Source organism: Chenopodium quinoa, unplaced genomic scaffold, assembly GCF_001683475.1.
Source record: "Chenopodium quinoa cultivar QQ74 unplaced genomic scaffold, ASM168347v1, whole genome shotgun sequence".
Lineage (NCBI taxonomy): Eukaryota > Viridiplantae > Streptophyta > Magnoliopsida > Caryophyllales > Amaranthaceae > Chenopodium > Chenopodium quinoa.
This window is the reverse complement of record NW_018745177.1, coordinates 1,711,331-1,732,615: the sequence shown is the minus strand read 5'-3', so window position 1 is coordinate 1,732,615 and position 21,285 is coordinate 1,711,331. Positions and strand designations below refer to the sequence as shown.

The following is a 21,285-nucleotide window of genomic DNA, read 5'->3' as shown; positions in this document are numbered from 1 at the left end:
ATGATTTCCCGTTACAATTACATCATTTGTAACGGGAAAATTCAATGTCCGTTACAAATAACGAACTAGTCGTAACCAACAAGTCTTGCCCGTTACGAAAAACCAACTAGTCGTAACCAACAAGTTTTGCCCGTTACGAATAACCAACTAATCGTAACCAACAAGTCTTGCCCGTTACAAATAGGTTTCAAAGTAAACACTAACTTTTAATTTGCCGTCGTCCTCCGTCCTCACTCCCGCAACTCCATTGAAGCAGCTCGGTTATCAGCTCAAGATTTGTTTTCTCTCTCTCTCTATTTATTTATAAACTCGCTTTACTTCTTCTTGTTCCCCTTCTTAGGGTTGTCGATGCGTTACCAAATCAAGTGAATGGAACTTGGATATGAATACATACTTGTTTTTCTCTGAAACCCTACATCAGCAAAGACAATTCTCCAGTTGAAGCATACGTAACTTAAAGTTGTGAACCCAGGTATTCTCTCTCCTCACCTTCTTAATATAAATTTTCAATCCAATTTGTTTCAGTTCAATGCAGTTTATCTTCTTTAATTGCAGTTAAGAAATTGAATTCAGCATTTGAATTCGTTTAATTTGCGTTATACTCTTCCTTTGCCTGTATAAATTCAACATGTAAGCCTAAAATTCATCGAATCCTTGCTTTTTAAATTCGTAATTTGATGTTCATTTGATTTATTCGTTGTTTTATTGATTGTTTCAATGGTGAATTGATTAATTTGGTGTTCAATTGGTTGATTTGATTAAACAAGAAGCAGTGTGACGGATACATGGCGTTTTAGCTAATATCATATATTCTTTGTTTTTGGTTGAATATGACAGATTAAAATGTCAAAAGTGTTATGTTGGATTTTGTGGAAAAATTAAAATTGATTAGATTTGAGTTGTTGTTTTGCAGCTTGTGAATTTAAGGGTTTGAGTAGTGGAATGGGTTATTGCTTAAAAATCGTGTTGGGTTCCGGGTGACTCATCTAATCCCCAAAAACCACAATATTACAATGGCTTCGATGTAAACTTTAACATGATTAAGGCATTATTATTACATGTGCATTCTGGTTTCAAGATTTTGTTTGTGACTTTTTGACAATGCGTTCTAATTGTCAATCAAAATATCTTGTTTTGAGCACTCATAAGTGATTCATATACCTTACAACATTATTTGGTTAACATGCATGGTGTTGCTTTTAGCATAATTATATGCTTAAACTTTTTTTTGAGTATATTTGGCTGTTTTATTATAATCAACTCTTCATTGTCCCATAGATGATTTAATAATAGTGGATTTGTAATACGTATAGCTTTAATGTCATTGCAGTTGAGATAAGTTAATGATTTTGCTTTGTTTGCATTTAGATCCTCTGAAGTCTGAAATGTAGAGCTGTTGATTCTGGTCTGCTATCTTGATATTTCATGAAAATAAGTTCTTTGATAAATTTATTAAGGAGCGGAAAGAGAAAGATCCAAAGATTGATGTAGCAGTTGCAACTAAGTTTGTTGCATTACCATGGAGATTAGGACGCGAAAGTGTTGTCAAAGCCTTAAAGGATCCTCTCAGTCGCCTAGAACTCTCGTCTCTGGAGCTGTATCAACTACACTGGTGAGCATGATCTTACAGAAAATGGCCAATAACTATGTTAACATTTCGTTTTCCTTTTTTTGACATGGTTCGCGAAATTTTTGATGATCAGCTTTCCATATGTTACAGTCTATTTAGGTGAGTTATTATATTAGTGTGTTATCATTGACTACTTCATTCTAGATTATTGGATGAAGTTGTGAAAATTGGCAGAGCATGTTAATAAGATAAGCAAACTTATAGAAAATTTGTGCAAGTGGGTATGATAAAGAAGAAAAGACAGCTAGGTCTTTTTTTATCAGTTCGGATTAGTTCCGATCAATTCCGATCAGTTCTGAAATTTCAGTTCCGATCTGTTCTGAAATTTCAGTTCCGATCAGTTCTGATCTATTATGAAATTTTATTTTCGATCAGTTCTGGAATTTCATTTTTGATCAGTTTTGATCAGTTCTGAAATTTCAGTTTTGAAATTTCAGTTTCGATCAGTTCTGATCAGTTCTGAAATTTCAGTTCTGATCAGTTCATTTCAGGCCTTTTCTATTTATTGCTAATTTCCTGAGTTGTTTAATGGGCTTGGCTAAATTTGACCTATATAATGGTTTATATGCACCATTACCTCTTGCTTCTACTTATCACATAGTAGAAAGCTTAAGATAGGGGAAGTGTTACCAAAGTCAATTTCCTTGATGCCTTGCATGTGTGTTACCCTTTTTCTTGATGAAGAGGATTTTTGGTGGACTGAGTGGTTCAACTTCTTGTTCAGAAATATATGTTAATTAAGGCTGTATTTAGGAGTTTTAGAATCACCTTTTTTTTTTCCCTTTATATTTAATTTTCCCACTGCTGATTTGGTATGTATCTAGTGGGTAAAATGAATGAATGCTTGATCATTTGAGCAATATGTTGATATAAACTGTACATTTACATGTACTCATGTTATTCATCTTTGAAAGTGGTATTTGGACACATGGTAATTATATTTAAGCAATTAGATTACGTTAGTTATAATTTACAAATTGTCAAAGATTGATAGACTCATCAATGTTAATATGAGATTGAAGTTGGTTATAATTTAGTCTTGCTTTTACGAAGTTCTGTTGATTGGGCAAGTAAGGTGTCCGTTACAAATAAATACTTATTTCGTAACTGGCACCTTTCTGTCCCTTAGGAAATTTTAAAGCCTTTTTGGCTCTATACGCTCTCAAAAGTGAGTAAATGGTCACTTTTCATTGATTTTAATTCATAGAAACCAAAATATAAGTTAATTAAGGATGTTATGTGTTTTATTGTGTTAATTTGGAACAATACATGATAGATGGGAAAGATAGAAGTCCCTTAGGCAATTATGAAGCATTTTTGGCTATATACGCTCCCAAAAGTGAGTAAATGGTACTTTTCATTGATTTCAATTCATAAAAACAAAAATATAAGTTAATTAAGGATGTTATATGTTATATTGTGTTAATTTGAACCAATACATGAAAGATGGGAAAGATAGAAGTCTCTTAGGCAATTTTGAAGCCTTTTTGGCTCTATACGCTCCCAAAAGTGAGTAAATGTTCAAGTTTCATTGATTTCAATTCATAGAAATCAAAATATAAGTTAATTAAGGATGTTATGTGTTTTATTGTGTTAATTGGACGAATACATGAAAGATGGGAAAGATAGAAGTCCCTTAGGCAATTTTGAAGCCTTTTTGGCTCTATACGCTCCCAAAGTGAGTACATGTTCACGTTTCATTTATTTCAATTCATAGAAATCAATATATAAGTTAATTAAGGATGTTATGTGTTTTATTGTGTTAATTTGGACCAATACATGAAAGATGAGAAAGATAGAAGTCTGTTAGGCAATTTTGAAGCCTTTTGGGCTCTATACGCTCCCAAAAGTAAGTAAATGTTCACTTTTCATTGATTTCAATTCATAGAAATAAAAATATAAGTTAATTAAGGTTGTTATGTGTTTTATTTCTATATTTTGAGTTTTATTTCTTTAATTTGGACCATCACATTTATTCTAATGATTGTTTTTATTATGGATTGTTTTTATTTTGTAACCTTATTCATATGTTTTTTTTTTCAATAGGATTTTTGTCAAAGGACAACACCGTATGATGTTGACGAGTTGAATGTGGTTCGAGAGCAGTGGGCGCAATACTTTAGAAGTAAATATTTATTGAATGCATAACTATTAGCTTAGGTAGAACAAAGTAATATTATTAGTGTTGTTGTATGTGTTGGATAAATTTATACAAGTTTTTATTTGTTATGTATTACTACAATTTTTATAATACGTTGTATTAATTTTTATGAAAGATTGTTCGGTATAATTGTTTATTTACAGGAACAGGTTTATTATAACAGGTTTTAATTAATATAAATTAATTATATATAAATACATGTTGCCAAAATTTAATAAAAAAAATTTTATTTAATGATTATTTGTAACAGGCAGGAGAGTTGTCAGTTACAAATAACCACTTATTCGTAACGGGCATTTTTGCATTTTTGTTGCCCGTTACAAATAAGTATTTAATTGTATACTATAAAACTTTATTCGTAACGGACATTTCAAATGTCAGTTACGAATAAGGACTTATTTTAATACAATAAAGGCCTTATTCGTAACGGGTACCTGAAATGTCCGTTACGAATAACCCATTATTCGTAACGGAGATTTGAAATGTCAGTTACGAATAAGGGGTTATTCGTAACGGACATTTGAAATGTCAGTTACGAATAATGGGTTATTCGTAACGGACAGTGCCCGTTACGAATAACAATGACCATCCGTAACGACCGCATACGTAACGGGCGCTGCCCATTACGGATGGGCCCTTTTTGTCCGTTACGGATAACCTTTTTTCCACTAGTGAATCATCTCCAATCACGAATTTTCACCAACTCTCATCAAGATTCTCTTGATTACTTTCTCTCTCTCTTTTTTCTAAACTAGCTTTTTCACAAATACAAAATTTTGCATTCATTAGATCTAGATACACCTAGCATTATTCGAAGTTGCCTTCGCCCTAGACGTGAAAGGTTTTAATTTTTGAGGGTTTGGTCCCAAATCTCTATTTTAATTATTTAATTTAATTGTTGTTTGATTATTATTTTCCTTGAAGTTACTAACGTGTGTATTTTGTTATTAGAAAGAGGTACGAGGCATCCAAGTAAGTACTTTAATGGTTTTTATTGATGTTATTATGTAGAAACCATGCTTAGATTGTTATTATTATTCCTAGTATCATGTCTAGGGTAAATTTAATATCAAGTATGATTAAAAGTATGATGCCTTTTATGTTCTTCCTAATATTTATGATTGTTAGTATCATGTTAGGGTTAAATATTTGATTTTTAATGTTTAGTGACATGCTAGGGTTTGTTATTAATCTTGTTAGTATCATGCCTAGGACCTTGCTATTATTATGCTTTAACATTATTATGATTATTTTTATGATTTATGATTATAATTGTTATAATTATTGTTATGATGATTATTTTTAATTATGATTGTTATGATTATAATATTGTGATTATTTTTATAATTGTTTATGATTATTATGTTGCTTGATATTTATTGTTATTGCTTGATCACACCTTTTATGCATGTTTAAAGGGAATTTGTACTTGTAATCACGCTTAATAAGATAATTAATAATCTTGTTAGAGTTAATTTGATTATAATTCAAGTGATCGCCAATAATAGGTTTATTTGTGCATTAATATTCAACCAACATAGATAAACAGGTTTAGGGTAAACCTATTGATTGTATGGTAGTCATAAAGCGCACATGAATACGATCTGAATGAAGTAGAGGTCTATTATTAGGGCAGGTTCAATCTCTTTTAGGTTGGATTTGTACCTTTATCCCCGAACCCTATTTGGTTCAAGACCTTATGGAGTTGACGATCTCCTGGATCGTTAAGGGGTGTAACCTTCACCTCGTGAACGGTTTACAGGTTCCTTAAAAACTTGTTGGCGACTCTTTTGCTCTATCTTCTTTCCCTTTGGACGCCACCATACTTTAGTGTATGGTCACAATGGGGTTCAAGCTAGGGAGTTAACGCTTGAAATATTCCCTACAATAGTATAACATATTTCAAACTTAGTAGCTAATATAGACTTACGTATGTAGCTTGGTTGTCGATCAAGTATACTTTTTATTGAAACTACCTCCGCAAAACCTGAAAAATATAGTATGAAAATAGTGTATTAGTATCAAAATAATGAAGTTATCTACAATACTCATAAACAAGCTCTCGTACCTTCTTGGTGTTTTGTGAAGATACACCTAATTAGTTGTTGAATAAGAAAAAGCATGTGCGTGCATATTATATACATATATATATATATATATATATATATATATATATATATATATATATATATTAGTAATGGTAACTAAACGCATGCATGAAGAAACTAAAACCACTATTTTATAGCTTAAAAATAGTGTGTACTTGACTTTTAACAACATGCAATTAATCACTATTCTATAGCTTAGGAATAGTAAAAACTTAACGGTTAACAACACTACTATTTTATAGTTTAGAAATAGTAAAAATTCTCCTTTGGTTTTGTTGTTGATCTGACTTTCATTCTCATTAATTTCCCTTTGTTTTTTTTACAAAAATAATAAACTTGTTGATTTGCTTAACTTTTATATAAGCAAAGTTTATCTAGTCTTACCATAACTTATGAGTATAACGTTACTTTAATTTTATTTTTTATGCAAATGTTACTTTATTCTTATAGGAAATCATGATAATAAAACACATAAAATTTTACGGAAAAAAAAAGTGAAAAGCAATCTTGATTAGTAATAACTCTATATAAATATAATAAGAAGAAATAAGGTGAGGAGAACGTTAATTTAGAACTTATTAACCCTGAACTTATCTAAATTTATTAACCCTTATCTGAACTTAACTGAACTTATCTGAACTTATTAACCCTTATCTGAACTTATCTGAACTTATTAAACCTGAAATAAGTGAAAATAAGGTGAACAGAACAGACCCTATTAGTTTTTTTTAAGTTAACAAAAAAGAAATCTAAATTGGATGCACACATATAGAGATATAATAGAAGGAAAAAATTCAAGAAATTTTTTTTTTAAAAAAAAAAACAAACAAACAAAATTTAAAAAAAAAAAAAACCCAAAGGGACTTCTTGTTAAGTAACCGGTCTCTTTTCATTAAAAAAGAAAGTGTCAGCTTGAATGTCAAAAAAATGAGCGTATGCCGGCGTGAATGTGTAATACCGGGCTGCATCAAGCCATCAAAGAACCTGTTATTTCAATTAACGGGTCTTTTTGATCAGTGGCGTCACCAGGATTTTCGAAGTGTGGGTTCGAAACTTCCGAAATTTGAAATCATAATTAACAAAGGAATAAAAATACAATAATTAAATATTCAGTACATAAATAATTTCAAACTATGGATTACAAATAGATTACACATAGAAAAATGAAAAAAAAAAAAAAAAAAAAAAGACTACAGAAGCATTCTTCGAGTCTTCATACTTTGGAAGCGTTCCAATACATCATCATCACTAACTCTTGAAAATAAATCTCTTTCAAGAAAAGTGACTAAATTATCATTCAATAGTTGATCACCCATACTATTTCGCAACTTATTTTTTACGTATGTCATTGAGGAAAACACTCGTTCCACGCTTGCAGTTGCAACCGGAAGGATCAATGCTAGTCTTATAAGCAAGTAAACTAAGTTGTAAGTAGTATGCTTATTTGTTTCAACAAGCATCATAGAAAGCTCATGAATACCCTTCAAGTCTCCAAACCTTGCATCTTGGCGCACATCATTAATATAAAATTGAAGCTCATGACGAAGTGCAGTCATCGTCATATCATTAGTTGGAAACTCTTTGGGATATAACTCAGCAAGTCTCAACAACTTTTGCATATCAAATGCCGCAAATGAATTGATCGGGTTTAAGCATGACACACAAATAAGTAACTCCATATTTTCTTCATCAAATCTACTATTGAGCTCTTGGAGTTGTAAATCAATAACACTTATAAACATTTCTACCCGAAATCGATGAAGATTTGAAACTTTGGCAAAGAAGCGTCTTGACCTTCCACGAGGAACATACATATCATCCATAGTAGGAACTTCTACATCATGTTTAACACAAAAACAAACCACAAGATGTAAAAAGTCTTCCCACCCATGGTCCCTCATTTGTTGTAATCCCTCCTTAGTCAATTTAACATATGTCATGGCATTAACAATATCTTGGTCCCCCTTTTGCAGAGCTTGACACAATTTATCAGTAATCCCAAATATTTCGGACATCAAATGTATCATAAATACAAATTCAAATGATTCAAATGTAGACATGACAGTGATAGCCTTCACGCGATCATCCTTATAAATCTTATTTGATCCAATCTTCTCAAGAACTTTAACAATAGTAGCATACAATGCGGTAACATTTGAAACAGTTTTGTAATGTGATCCCCACCTAGTATCACCAGGCCTACCTAAGCCATGTTCTTGGTTTAAACCTTGCCCACTTTCAATTTCTCCTAGTTCTAATGCTTGTAAGGCAGAGTCCAATTTTATCACCCAACTAAAAATGTTAAATTACCTAATTAGATTTTCAACTGAATATATAATTGTAATAAGCTTAAACTCACAAAAACTAATTAACATAATCCATAATAAGAACACTTGAATGCTTATAAGTCCTTAGTTATTCTCTGGTCCTTTTCCGCGAATATTTTTGAACCATTCTCTAACTTGAAACATGCCATTGCCACTGCCTTCACGGAAAGAAGCTAGTTTTGCAAATCCAGCAACAACTAAACCTCCAGCAGCAACTTTGCAGTAGCTAAACAACCGGCTTTTACAAAAAAATCAGAAAATAGCATATGAAAATCAGAAAATAGCATACGAAATACAAAAAAATCCCCAAATTGAGAACTTGAGAAGTAAATTAGATAATTATAACCAATTAACCAAACTTCAGCAATTTACAAAAAATTGGCAATTCGTAAATCGTAATGTATATTAGCAATTGAATTTAGCATATGAATTTCAATTTTCAAGTATTCAATGATTTAGCAAAAAAAATCCCCAAATTGAGAAGTAAATTACATTTGCAAAAAAAAAAATCCCCAAATTCACTTACCCCTACATACACCGATACACCATACACGGCTGTGAGGCTGGGACGCTGGGTCTGGGTGAGTGGCTGGTGCGCTGCCGGCCTGTCGCTGCCGCCGTGTTCTGCTGACTCTGCTAGTCTGCTGCCGTGCTGCGCCGGGAAGAGAAGGAGGAAGAACGGGAAGAGAAGGACTGAAGGAGGAAGAACGGGAAGAGATTAAGAGAAGGAGGATTGGAGGAAGAAGTTAGGGTTTTGCAATTTGGGGGAATGACTGAATGAGGAAGAGGAAAGCGAACTCTGGAAGCACGAAGCAGGAAAGCTCAGTGCTCAGGAAACAAAATTAAAAAAAAAAAATGTGAGTTATGGGTTTTGAACCCACAACCTCTTGTGTGATGGGAGGTAAAAATAACCACTGGGCTACAACTTTACTTGTTGCCATATAATACACAAATATTCTATTTAAACCTATTTTGATTTTTTTTTTTTTAAAAAAAAAAAAATTTAAATTTTTTTCAAAAAATCAGTGGGTTCAATGAACCCACTTGAACCCACCCTAGTTCCGCCCCTGTTTTTGATTGAGTTATTAATTTAATTTTTTAACTAAACTTTCAAAAAAAAAACTTGTGATGCACGTCCAGGCCACCAGTGTGCACCAACGTAGCTACACCCTTGTTTAAAGTCAACGAGTAACATTATACATGCATAACCTTCAGGGTATATTCTATTCACCTGTTTTTCACTTATTAGAACTTATATGAACTTATTAGACTTTGTCAAAACTTTTTATAAAAAGTGAAATTAGTTGAGTTCATATAATAAGTTTTATATTTGGGTAACATACACTTATTAGTACTTTTTTCTGGAACTTAACCAAGCTTATCTGAACTTGTTACATTTGAAAACATTGTATGGTACGCATGTGGTTATTCATTATTTTCGAAGGTTATCACGCTTATTCCTTTGGATATGTTGTATGGTATGGTATGGTATGGTATGCGTATATTGTATATATGCCATATTATTTTGCTATATTAGATTGATTGTACAACTATTTTAGGGTTATTAATATTGTTGATCCTAGAAAAATATATCATTATTGAGGGTTTTACTATTCTAGACGATAATATAAAAAGTCAAAATAATGCAGGAATTGTGATGTATAGTAATAAGAGCTAGCTAGCTAGGCCTAGGCAAAAACAATTTCAATTAGTGTAATAATAGAGTTAAATCATCTCAATACGGAGTACTAATTAAAAACCCTCTCACTAGTCAAGAATTGAAGACATTAAAGTGGTTTAGGCATTTCGTTTTCCACGTTAAGAGCGGGTGTTGGCCGTGCCATGTTACGGTCGGTTATGATGGGTTGCTTTGCTTGTTTATAAACCGGTGTGCGCATCATATATGATATATACATGGCGCGCTACCTATTTTGAATTCCATTAAACCCACTTATTATTACGAGTATTAATTTATTAACCAACCAATTGTTAGAATGTTAGGTTGTCTTGTTGCTACATACTAGGCAGCGGCATGCATGCACTTTCTTGCATCTTGCATCAATATTATAATGCAACATATACCCAATATGGAGTACGTAATGCTTTTTCCCTTTTTTGGTATGCGTTTTAATTTTCACATTATTTATAAATTCTATTTTGACTTATTTACCTGATGTATGTAGAAAATATAAAACAATAGTTACAAGGAATTTTCATGGAATCATCTTAATGTAATATCAACTTTTTACAATTTATTTATTGACAATTAGTGATATTAAACATTAATAGCTTAATTTAGATGTTCATATTGACATATATGATAAACGAAACATATCAACCAAAAAAATAACTATAAATATATTACTATATTAGACAACTTGATTTTTGTTTAGGTTTTTAATAATTAAATATTTTTTTACAATGAGATTAGAAAAAAAATTGTTCATCGTAATAATTTTGTAGTACTACTTCAATTTACATATACAAAAATACTCCATCTTTAAATATTTTTTTCTTAATGATTTGTCCATATCATGGGTGAGATTAATTTATAAAAAATTGTGAGGAAGTATTATCCACGGTCGTAATTTTATAAGTCATTTTCTTTAGGCGTTTGAAGTTTATTTTGACTCATATATTCTCCTTTGACAAAAAGGTGGAATAATACAAGTCCATTATTTTATTTCCATGCAAATTATAATTTGTATACTCGTAACTCTCTGCTTCCTTAGCTTTTCCATTTTTTTAAAAAAAAAAAAAATTATTACGTCAATCAGTTCCTGCTAATTTAAATATTTGTGAAAATTCACTAATCTAATAAACAAATCAAGCTGAGGTACTACAAGTCACAAGTGTTTATATCGACTACAGACTACTAATTTGTTCTTAATTAAGTGGTTTTTGATGTACTACGTCAACAGATAGATGATTAATCATTTGTTACAAAGTTAAAGTTAAGTTTGACAACAGTATGCAAAAATTGAATAGGAGTATCTTTAAGCTAATCCATTCATACTAGTATATTAACTGTTTTTTGCATGTCAAAGCATTTCCTTCTTAATTACCACGAATACATTATTAGAAATTTAGAGTGATCTATTGCCTTATAGGTTGCATTTTTTTTCCTTTACAGAGTAAATGAAAATATATAGATAGCTTGCCTCTTTTCAAAGTCAAATATATAAATTCAGGGCCTGTTCTCTTACGTTGAAATTCAGTTCAGTTTGGCTCAGTTCAGTTCAGTTCGGCTCAGTTCAGTTCAGTTCAGCTCAGTTCAGTCCAGCTCATCTCCTAATTTCCTTCACTTATAAAATATTCATTTCAGTTCAGATCAGTTCAGTTCAGCTCAGTTCAGTTTAGTTCAGTTCAGTTCAATTCAGCTAAGTTCAGTCAATGAGAACAGGCCCTAATTAATCAAATCGTACAAATATATACTTCTTATTTGCAATATCTTACCTCCTTAATCCCAAAAAATTGTCAATATTAATAATAAATCAATTAAATTTCTACAGTAATATCCATTTTTATAATATCATTATAGCAAATAAATTCAATGTATAAAGAGCAAATTATGACAAAATGAAAAAAGAATAGGTCATAAAACACGTCAAAAAGGGAAGAAATTTATCAAATGTTGAAAATCTAAACCCTTAAAATGAAATACAATATGGAGTGTTTTTTTTTTAATCTATTAAAATTCAATGGTTTACAAATTACAATCTATGTATAATCAATACTAAAATAACAACAGCTAACATCATTCATTTATACAAATTGTACATGTATCCACTTCTCTTTCATCAATTTTTTCCCGTTTAAAATTTTTTTTCTTTCACATTTTTTAGTGGAAAAAACTAAATATTGACTACAAAATACTTTAATATATAGGAAAAAGAAATGGAAAGAATAATTGACAATTAATAAACATTTATTACACCGATTTACTCGTGAATTGTCGATAAATTCCCAACTTAATACTAAAAAAGGAAGTATATTAAATGCTTATATGCAGCCTTAGGGCTGCATATAGCATTACCCTAATATATATACATTAAACTCTTCACTGAAGATTTTTTTTAAATAAACCTTTTGAGGACAGCCCTTTACCCAATGAAACATTATTTTATGCATTGATACGGAGTATTGTTTTAGTATATAGCTCTCTCTTTTCTTTTTTTTTTAATCATATATGTGTATCGCACGGGTAACATAGTATAAAGAGGGGTGTCCATAATTTGGATTAAAACCGAAATTCAATCCAGCCCATACCGAATTATCAATTGAGATCGGATCCGGACTTTAAATCGAATCGGATTGGATTGATGTTTTTTTAATTTTTTGAAAATTCGAATTTTTCGATTGGATGACCCTAATTGGATCCAAATCAAACCGAAAACCGAATTGTAAAATTAAGCAGGTATAAATGTGGATTTCTTTGTTTTTGAAGCTTAAGTCAAATACTTCCTATTACATAAATTTAATTAGGGAGTCTTTGTATTACTTAATTAACGACTCGATGTTAAACTACTTATTTTAATCATGATTTTGAAGACTTGTATTTATATTAAAACTTAATTTTTATAATCTTATTAGGCGCTAAAAATACTCGTAATATATTTGGATTTTTGGATCGGATCCATATAACCGAATTTCAATTTGGATTGGATCAAATTGGATTGGGAAAGAAATTTGAATCAGATCAGATTGAAAAATTGAAAACGGAATTATATTCGGATTTGAACTAAATCCAAACCGAAAACCGAACGGACACCCCAAACAAAATACTCCTTACTAATTTTATTTTATTATTTTTTTTTAATAAAGAATAGAATAGTAAAACTCATTATTTAGTTTTTTTTTATATATATAAAAATAATAAAGAATTTTCTAGATCATGTTTTATGTAGCTGTATGCCTGTATTTGACTAGTATTGGCTTAATCCATCCATCCATCCATCCATCAATAAAACTATCACAGTCACCACTTTTTCTCAGCCGCCAATCATAAAAACCCCCCAGAAAAAGAAAATAATTAATCCTTAATTACTGTATAAACCAAAACCGCCCCTTGTTTATTTTTCCCCCCTTCACCAAGAAACAAAAATTTCATTTCTTTTTTTTCCCAAAATTAAAAATAATAAATTAATTTTAACCACCCTATAAAAGTCCCCAATTTTCTCTCATTTTTCTTCCCATAATCACGTCCAAACCCAAAAAAAAAAAATCCATAAATTTCAACAACAATCATTTTCTTACACACTAATTTCTCTCTCCTCCCAAAAAATGGACACCAAAATAGGATCAATAGACACATGTAACACCCCCACCAACACCACCATCTGCTGCCCCTCCAAAAACGGCGACGTTTCCACCATCCAAACCACCACCACAACCACCGTCGCACCACCGGAATCCACTCTAGGCCGTCACCTCGCTCGCCGTCTCGTTCAAATCGGCGTCAACGACGTCTTCTCCGTTCCGGGTGACTTCAACTTAACTCTCCTCGATCACCTCCTAGCCGAGCCTGGTCTCAACCTCGTCGGGTGCTGCAATGAGCTCAACGCCGGTTACGCCGCCGACGGCTATGCTCGCTCTCGCGGCGTCGGTGCTTGCGCTGTTACCTTCACTGTTGGCGGGTTGAGCGTGTTGAATGCGATTGCTGGTGCTTACTCTGAGAATCTACCCGTGATTTGTATCGTTGGTGGGCCGAACTCGAATGATTATGGAACTAACAGGGTTCTTCATCATACTATTGGTTTGCCTGATTTTAGTCAAGAGCTTCGTTGCTTTCAAACCATCACTTGTTTTCAGGTGTTTCATCGTTAATGGCGGTTTTATTTATTTATTTATTTATTTTCTTTTTTTTTTTTTTGAATATTTTTGTGATGGATTTTTTGGAATGTATTAGGCGGTGGTTAATAATCTTGATGATGCACATGAGTTGATTGATACGGCGATTTCGACGGCGTTGAAGGAAAGTAAACCGGTGTATATTAGCATCGGTTGTAATTTGCCGGCGATTCCTCATCCTACTTTTAGCCGGGAACCTGTTCCTTTTTCTCTATCTCCCAGGTAAAATTTTCTCTCTGTTTTCATGATTTCTTTTTTTTTTTTTTTTGGCTGGATTTTTGGATTATTTTTCTTTAAGTTTAGTTGAATATTGTTATTGATTTTTGCTTGAAACCTGTGGAATATAATTTTGACCTTTATGGGTCAAATTCCTGTGAAATATTTTGCTAAATCATGGCATACATTCATCTCTCTGTTTCCTGTGTTTTTTTTATTTATTTATTTTTTGGGTTTGAAATTTTGTTGGTTTTTTTTATTATTATTATTATTTTGCTGGATTTTTTTTTGGGTGTTGATACCTTCTTTATTTATTTAATGTTAATTATTGTATTATTTCTATTTTTTTTTTTTACCTCCGTGATTTTATTTTGGTTAAAGAGTGCTATTATCTATTAATATGCGATATATGGTCAAATTTTGTGGTTATTACTAAATATGACAATGATTTTTGAAGTTAATTGAGTGTTAATGTTATGATTTGGGATAAATCTGTGAATATTATACTCCATAATAACAAAAGTGGTAAAGTTGTGATTTTGATAATCAAAATTGAAGTCAAGTCAAGTCATCAGAATAGTTTATACTATGAAGTACTATTATACTAGTATGTATTAAGTGAAGTGATATGATATGATAACACATTAAGAACTTTTTACTCTAATTAGTTGCTTTTTAAAGTTGTAATATACGTGTGATTCTTTGATTTGTTGGGTGAAAAGTTGTTAGAATGGACGGAGGACAAATTGGGATAAGAAAATGGTTTGGGTGTATATAATATTGGAATGTTTTGGATTTGTTTTTTGTTACTTACTAGTTGATTAAAGAATCTAGTGTCTGCATTAGGTGTTTAGAATCCCATGTGATGTGTTGAGAGCTAGGCATTTAGTTTATCATGACGTACATTGTAATTGTGTCATACCAGTCATATACTTTGTATCCTGATTTTTGAATGTCCTAGAAGTGATCTATTCAGGTTTTGTTTGAATGGGGTTGATAGCGTGTCGTGTTTTGGGGCATTTGGACGATTAGGGATTTGATTTTTGGGAAATTTGATATTCTGTTACTTGAAATTGATGTATTTAATGCCTGCTTTTAAAATAACTTGTGAATGTGCTGTGATCATAAGAATAATGTGATTGACTGATACCTTTCTTGTGACAGTTTTACCTTGCCATGATTTGTCTTTGCATCTTGTTGGGTACTAGATCATTGAAGGAGTTTTGGTTGTAGTTCAAGAATCTATTCTATTGTTTCCTATACTAAAACACTACAACATGTGATATGCTAAGCTTGAATTTTAATTACCATACATTGTGTACCTTGTATATATATGCTGTGGCCTGTGAGACGAAAATCTATCATCCGCGTTCATGGTTGTAGACTTGTAGACAATGCTAATATGAATAGAGTACATCGAGGTATCACTTGTAGGGCATTTGGGATTTAATATGTGGGGAATATATATGGATCTCTTACCTAAATTGATGTATTTTCTGCCTGACCTTGTGGACAATTTATATTTAGAATTATTTGTTGGGTGCCATTATTATGTTTTATCATGTAATTAAAAAAATTGCCTGATACCCTTCTTATTCTTGTTAACTATTTACCATTGTACCCTGACTCTTTTTATTAAATCCTTGTGACGTGGTGTGCTTGGGTACTTAACTTTTATACCATACAGTGTATTGTGCCTTGCACCCTGAATGAACCATAATTGACATTTTGGATGCTATTTGGTCATGTGATTCATGGTTAGACAGTGGTAGATTTGAATAGACTTAAGGTGAAATTGCAAAATGCGACTTATTATGAATGTAAATTGTGATTGGCTGATACCCTTTTTGTTCCGCTTTATCCGGCCTGTTGTGTCCGAAGCAAGAAAATTGGGTATTAATCCTGTTGTGGTGGAAGTTTGCTGACATCTATGTTCTTTTCTAGCCTCTGCATCATATTATTCTTATAGAGGTTAATTTGTCTGTAGAAAATGTCTTTTTGTATGGATACCAGAAAATCAGAAATGATACAATGGCGAATACTTAACGCATGTAATCTGTAATATTTTTTTGCAATGCAGGTTGAGTAACCCAATGGGTCTCCATGCTGCAGTGGAGGCAGCAGCAGATTTTCTAAACAAGGCTGTAAAGCCTGTCATGGTTGGTGGGCCTAAATTATGTGTGGCAAAGGCCTGTGGTTCTTTTGTTGACTTAGCTGATGCATCAGGATATGCATTGGCAGTGATGCCCTCGGCCAAAGGCCTAGTACCAGAGCACCATCCTCATTTCATTGGGACATACTGGGGAGCAGTGAGTACTGCTTTTTGTGCTGAAATTGTCGAGTCAGCTGACGCATATCTGTTTGCAGGCCCTATTTTCAATGACTATAGCTCTGTCGGGTATTCTTTGCTTCTCAAGAGAGAGAAGGCAATCCTTGTGCAGCCTGATAGGGTCGTTATTGGCAACGGCCCTGCATTTGGGTGTGTTCTGATGAAGGACTTTTTGAAAGAGTTAGCCAAGAAAATCAAGAAAAACACAACAGCCTTTGAAAACTACAGTAGAATCTTTGTTCCCGAGGGCAAGCCTCTGAAGTCTGAGCCTCATGAGCCACTGAGGGTCAATGTCCTGTTTCAGCATGTACAGAAATTGCTTACAAGTGACACGGCTGTGATAGCTGAGACAGGGGACTCATGGTTCAATTGTCAGAAGTTAAAGTTACCCGAGGGATGCGGGTATGCTTTGTCAATGTGAATAACTCTTTGCTCAATGTTGAATTATCATTTGTTTTTGGTTTGTATATTTAACAGGATATGGGTTTTCCAGGTATGAGTTCCAGATGCAATATGGATCTATTGGGTGGTCGGTTGGTGCAACTCTTGGTTATGCTCAAGCTGTTCCCAATAAGAGGGTCCTTGCTTTCATAGGTGATGGGAGTTTCCAGGTATTCTTTCTTTTCTTTCTGTGTTATCCCAGCTAAATTTCGTGGTGAAGCAGAATATATATTTCTTATTGTCATATGCAAATCGAATGTTATTGCTTCAATGAACCTTAACTTGAATATACTGTCTTTTATAGTCATGGATACATCCACCGGTTATCTTTGTTGGTATAGTTTACTTGCATTTTTACTATGATGTTCTCCCACTAGATAGTAATCATTACAGTATATATGATGTCAAGTACATTATGAAGACTATATGTAATTTGACAGGCACTAATCATCATATTAAGTAGTAGATTGGTTCCCATTAATCCTTCCAGTAATGGCCAGTTTATGGGAATCGATAATTATCTGTCTAAAACAATAACTAATTTGACAAAAAGTAAAGCTGTTTAAGAGCAAGGATAATATCCTCCTGACCATGAGATATTATCAATAGCTGTCCTTAGTATCAGAGTTTTGCTTTCAAATCTGCTTTCAGTTGAAGTCCTTGGATATTCTCCAATGAAGAACATAGAGACCCTTATTTTTACTTTCCAGGGGCGAGTTGCAAGACCCGGTCTGCTTACTATGTCAACTATTTCCCAATAACCAACTATTCATATGCACAATGTACTCTATTTAACCCATTTATGCTTCTTGGCTGAAATACTCTGATGTGAAGTGTTTTTTTTTTCCTCTTTCTTTTTGCACTTCTGAAGTTCTGATTTGCTTGCCTGCTTAGGTTACTGCTCAAGATGTGTCAACAATGTTGCGGTGTGAGCAAAAGACTATCATCTTCTTGATCAACAATGGTGGATACACCATTGAAGTTGAGATCCATGATGGTCCATACAATGTCATCAAAAACTGGAACTACACAGCTCTTATTGAGGCAATTCACAACGGTGAAGGGAATTGCTGGACAGCTAAGGTCTGTTTTGAACATCAGCATGCTTTTAACATTACAAGTAATCTGGTTACTAGTCTTTCATTGTTTTCGTTGCTAATGGAGTCTCTGGGCTTTGCATTTCTGGACAGGTCTTTAATGAAGAGCAGCTTGTTGAAGCAATTGAGACCGCGACAGGATCAAAGAAAGATTGTCTGTGCTTCATTGAGGTGATAGTGCACAAGGATGATACAAGCAAAGAACTGCTTGAATGGGGATCCCGAGTATCTGCTGCTAACAGCCGTCCCCCAAATCCCCAGTAGGCCTGATTCCATCACTAGATTCCCTACATAAAAGAAAACTTTGGTTTTGAGTTTCACGTTTTGTTTCTGCGATTTTCTCGTTTCTTAACAAGTTTTGCTATGGGGTTAATGTGTAGTATTAAGTAATCTAGTAGTAACATCCTAAATTGCTATTGCAAATTTGTGTACAGACTATCCTTTTCATAAGCAAGCCGTTTTTATCCTATTTCTCAAAAAAATTGATTCTGAAATATGTATAATCTTTAGAAGTTGATGGATCTTTGTTTATGCTTATTGTGAATACTACCTCCGTTTCATATTATCTGCAACGATTAGACATTTTTCCTCTCTACTTTATGTCAAATCGTTGTAAATAATATGTAACGGAGGTAGTAGATCAGAACGGATAACAGGTTAAAGTCATTAAGGGCTGCCTTTGCTATCACCGAGCTGGTTCGAAATCCATGGACTTCAATCAATTTCATTTTCGAGTCTTAAAATTCAAGAACTTTATCTGTACAAGTAAAATCATCGACATTAAACAATGATACTACTTGGACAATATATATGCTACGTGCTAACTGCTAAGTAAACTTAGTAGCAATATGCTACATTCATCAGTATATATGCTAAACCTAAACGTATCAATACACAAAAATTTCAGTAATAAATGTATAAATTTTATTGTGGTAATGAAGGAAATAACTAATGCTAAAACATTATTAACAAATAATAATATAATCGATCATATAACAATAAACTAATGAATAGTACGTTAAATATAACACCAATCAACGTTTTTCAACATAAAATTAACACAAATCTTGCATACACTTCACCAACTAATTAAACAAGATCAACACTAAGTCTTTAACATATACTCTACTTCTGTACTTCCAAGCAATCTTTCATACATCACACCAACTAGTTAATTTAGTACCAAGGATAATCATCTACTCTGTTCCCAAACAATGCGAAGGTACGTTTAGGGTCAAGAATGGCAAAATTAATAAGATTCTCCGATCGAAACGAAACGACTCGAATGGTATCCCCTAGCTTCAACCCCTTGTCCGCTCTCAATGTGTTCCACTAGTGTGTCAATGCATATCTATATGAACCCTTGTCGTAGTTCCATCGACTTAGACGCATATTGTATACAGACGCCCCCATGATGACCTTGACCTCAATGTGAGCATTCTTGTTAACACCAACTTTCTTTTCAAGAAAAGCTTCCTCATCACGGCTTAGACATACCACCGGGACTATTTGGTTCTTAGGGAGTGACAATCGCAATTGTGTACCATTCAAATCGGATGATGTAAGCTGCCTATCCAAGATTATTTTAGCCTCACTGATGTCTTTGAAATCCATATTATTGCTCTTGATATGTTGGCGCAATAGTTCTAGCAATGCACTACTGTTACTACCAATAATAGGTTGATCACGGTTAACTCTAGGACGTTTCGAGCACTTGGGTTTATCTACTACAAGTACATGATTATGCGAGGCATAAATTCGCTTTTTAGGAAGGGGTTTGTGAGCCTTCAAAGTGTCGTCGGGTTGATCAAGAATAGGAGTTTGTTGATTAGTAGACGAAAAAGCCGAGGCAAAGGTTCGTAGGAGGAAGAAGATTGTTGGGGATCATGATTTGGTGGTGTTGGGTTTACGAATTCAGGATCAAATGGAGGAAGAAGGTATGATGAATGAGGGTTTAATTTGGAGTAGAGAAATAATGAAAGAATGCTGAATGCGGAAGTAGAATATATAGACGGAATGAAGAGCATGCACTAATTAGAATAGGATTAGGAAAATTTGATGTTTAAGATAGAATTAATGAACTTGATTTGCAAGTACTTTCCAAAAAATTAACTTACCAAAGGAAATTACATACTAAAACGATTTTGCGCGTAAACATCCTAATACCAATTTTTAACGGCTATTTATCTTTTATAATCAAGTAATATATCTTAATGACCAATAATAAAAATAATGCAAATAAATTAATTATAAGAAGTTTTGGTCAACGTTTTTTAATTAGAACGGAGTATTGGGTGGATTAATTGGGTATATTATTAGGAAAGTTTGATTTTGCAGATAGAATTAATGAACTTGTTAGCCAAGTACTTTCCTAAATTTAATTACAAGGAAATTATTTTTAAATATTTTACACACATTCATCCTTAGTCCTAATTCTTTACATAGTAATGACTATTTTTTATAATCAGCTAACTATCCCTATTGACAAAAATAAATAAAAAAAAGTTTAATTTATTAGTCGGATTGTAATAATCCTTTTTAACTAATTTGCTAGCACTAATGGAAGGAGTGTAAGTATTTGCTGAATATTTTTACCTAATTAAATTATACAATCACCTTTGTTAACCTAACTTATATGTACTTATTTCAAATCTAATAAGTTCACAAATAATAAGTTCTAATAAGGGTTACTCAAATCCAAATTACAACTAAAATAAATTTTAATAAATATAATGTTCAATAAATTCAAAATTCACATCTCTTTTGGCATAAGACCACACAAAGCTAAGGAACTAAAGTTACAATTAAAAGACAACAAACACACAATAATAATAATAATAATAATAATAATAATAATAATAATTTTTGGGATCGTGGTCGTGATGTCTGTGTAGATTTGACGGGATCTTCTCCTTTGACACAGTCAGGGCTATCTGACTTTATTCCTGGACGGGTTGTGGTTGATGCAGCTCATCGGAAGCGGGATAAGTATGAGGCTCGTTGTCAGGCGATTGGATATGGGTTCATTCCCTTCTCCTTTTCCTCGTTTGGTGAATTAGAGAAGGAGGCTGTTGCGTTGCTTAAGCGAATTCAGAGGTTCTCGACGACGCAAGACATTGAAGCACG

General features: G+C 32.8%; 2 protein-coding genes and 1 long non-coding RNA gene across 3 annotated transcripts; 2 read left to right on the top strand and 1 right to left on the bottom strand.

Annotated features, from left to right (window-relative positions):
* Nucleotides 1-209: 209 nt before the first annotated feature.
* Nucleotides 210-3,866, top strand: LOC110710787. The gene is made up of 3 exons (XR_002509212.1): nt 210-472; nt 1,369-1,612; nt 3,677-3,866. It is a non-coding gene; the product is annotated as an uncharacterized LOC110710787 (long non-coding RNA).
* Nucleotides 3,867-7,089: 3,223 nt separating this feature from the next.
* On the bottom strand, nt 7,090-7,914 carry LOC110710825 (zinc finger MYM-type protein 1-like). The gene has a single exon (XM_021889167.1). It carries the CDS (start codon nt 7,912-7,914, stop codon nt 7,090-7,092), a length of 825 nt encoding a protein of 274 aa, XP_021744859.1.
* Nucleotides 7,915-13,131: 5,217 nt separating this feature from the next.
* LOC110710712 (pyruvate decarboxylase 2-like) lies at nt 13,132-18,653 on the top strand. Its single transcript, XM_021889047.1, has 6 exons — nt 13,132-14,037; nt 14,135-14,298; nt 16,373-17,023; nt 17,115-17,232; nt 17,957-18,145; nt 18,253-18,653. The coding sequence occupies exons 1-6, from the start codon at nt 13,510-13,512 to the stop codon at nt 18,421-18,423; spliced, it is 1,821 nt and encodes a 606-aa protein (XP_021744739.1). The 5' UTR covers nt 13,132-13,509; the 3' UTR covers nt 18,424-18,653.
* The last annotated feature ends 2,632 nt before the right edge of the window (nt 18,654-21,285 follow it).

Bases quoted from the DNA above. Each gene is read 5' to 3' on its own strand.
- LOC110710825 (XM_021889167.1), bottom strand. From the start codon at position 7,914: ATGTCCGAAATATTTGGGATTACTGATAAATTGTGTCAAGCTCTGCAA.
- LOC110710712 (XM_021889047.1), top strand. From the start codon at position 13,510: ATGGACACCAAAATAGGATCAATAGACACATGTAACACCCCCACCAAC. The intron at 14,038-14,134 runs GTGTTTCATCGT...GGAATGTATTAG, and splicing joins AAACCATCACTTGTTTTCAG to GCGGTGGTTAATAATCTTGA. The intron at 17,024-17,114 runs GTATGCTTTGTC...TGGGTTTTCCAG, and splicing joins AAGTTACCCGAGGGATGCGG to GTATGAGTTCCAGATGCAAT.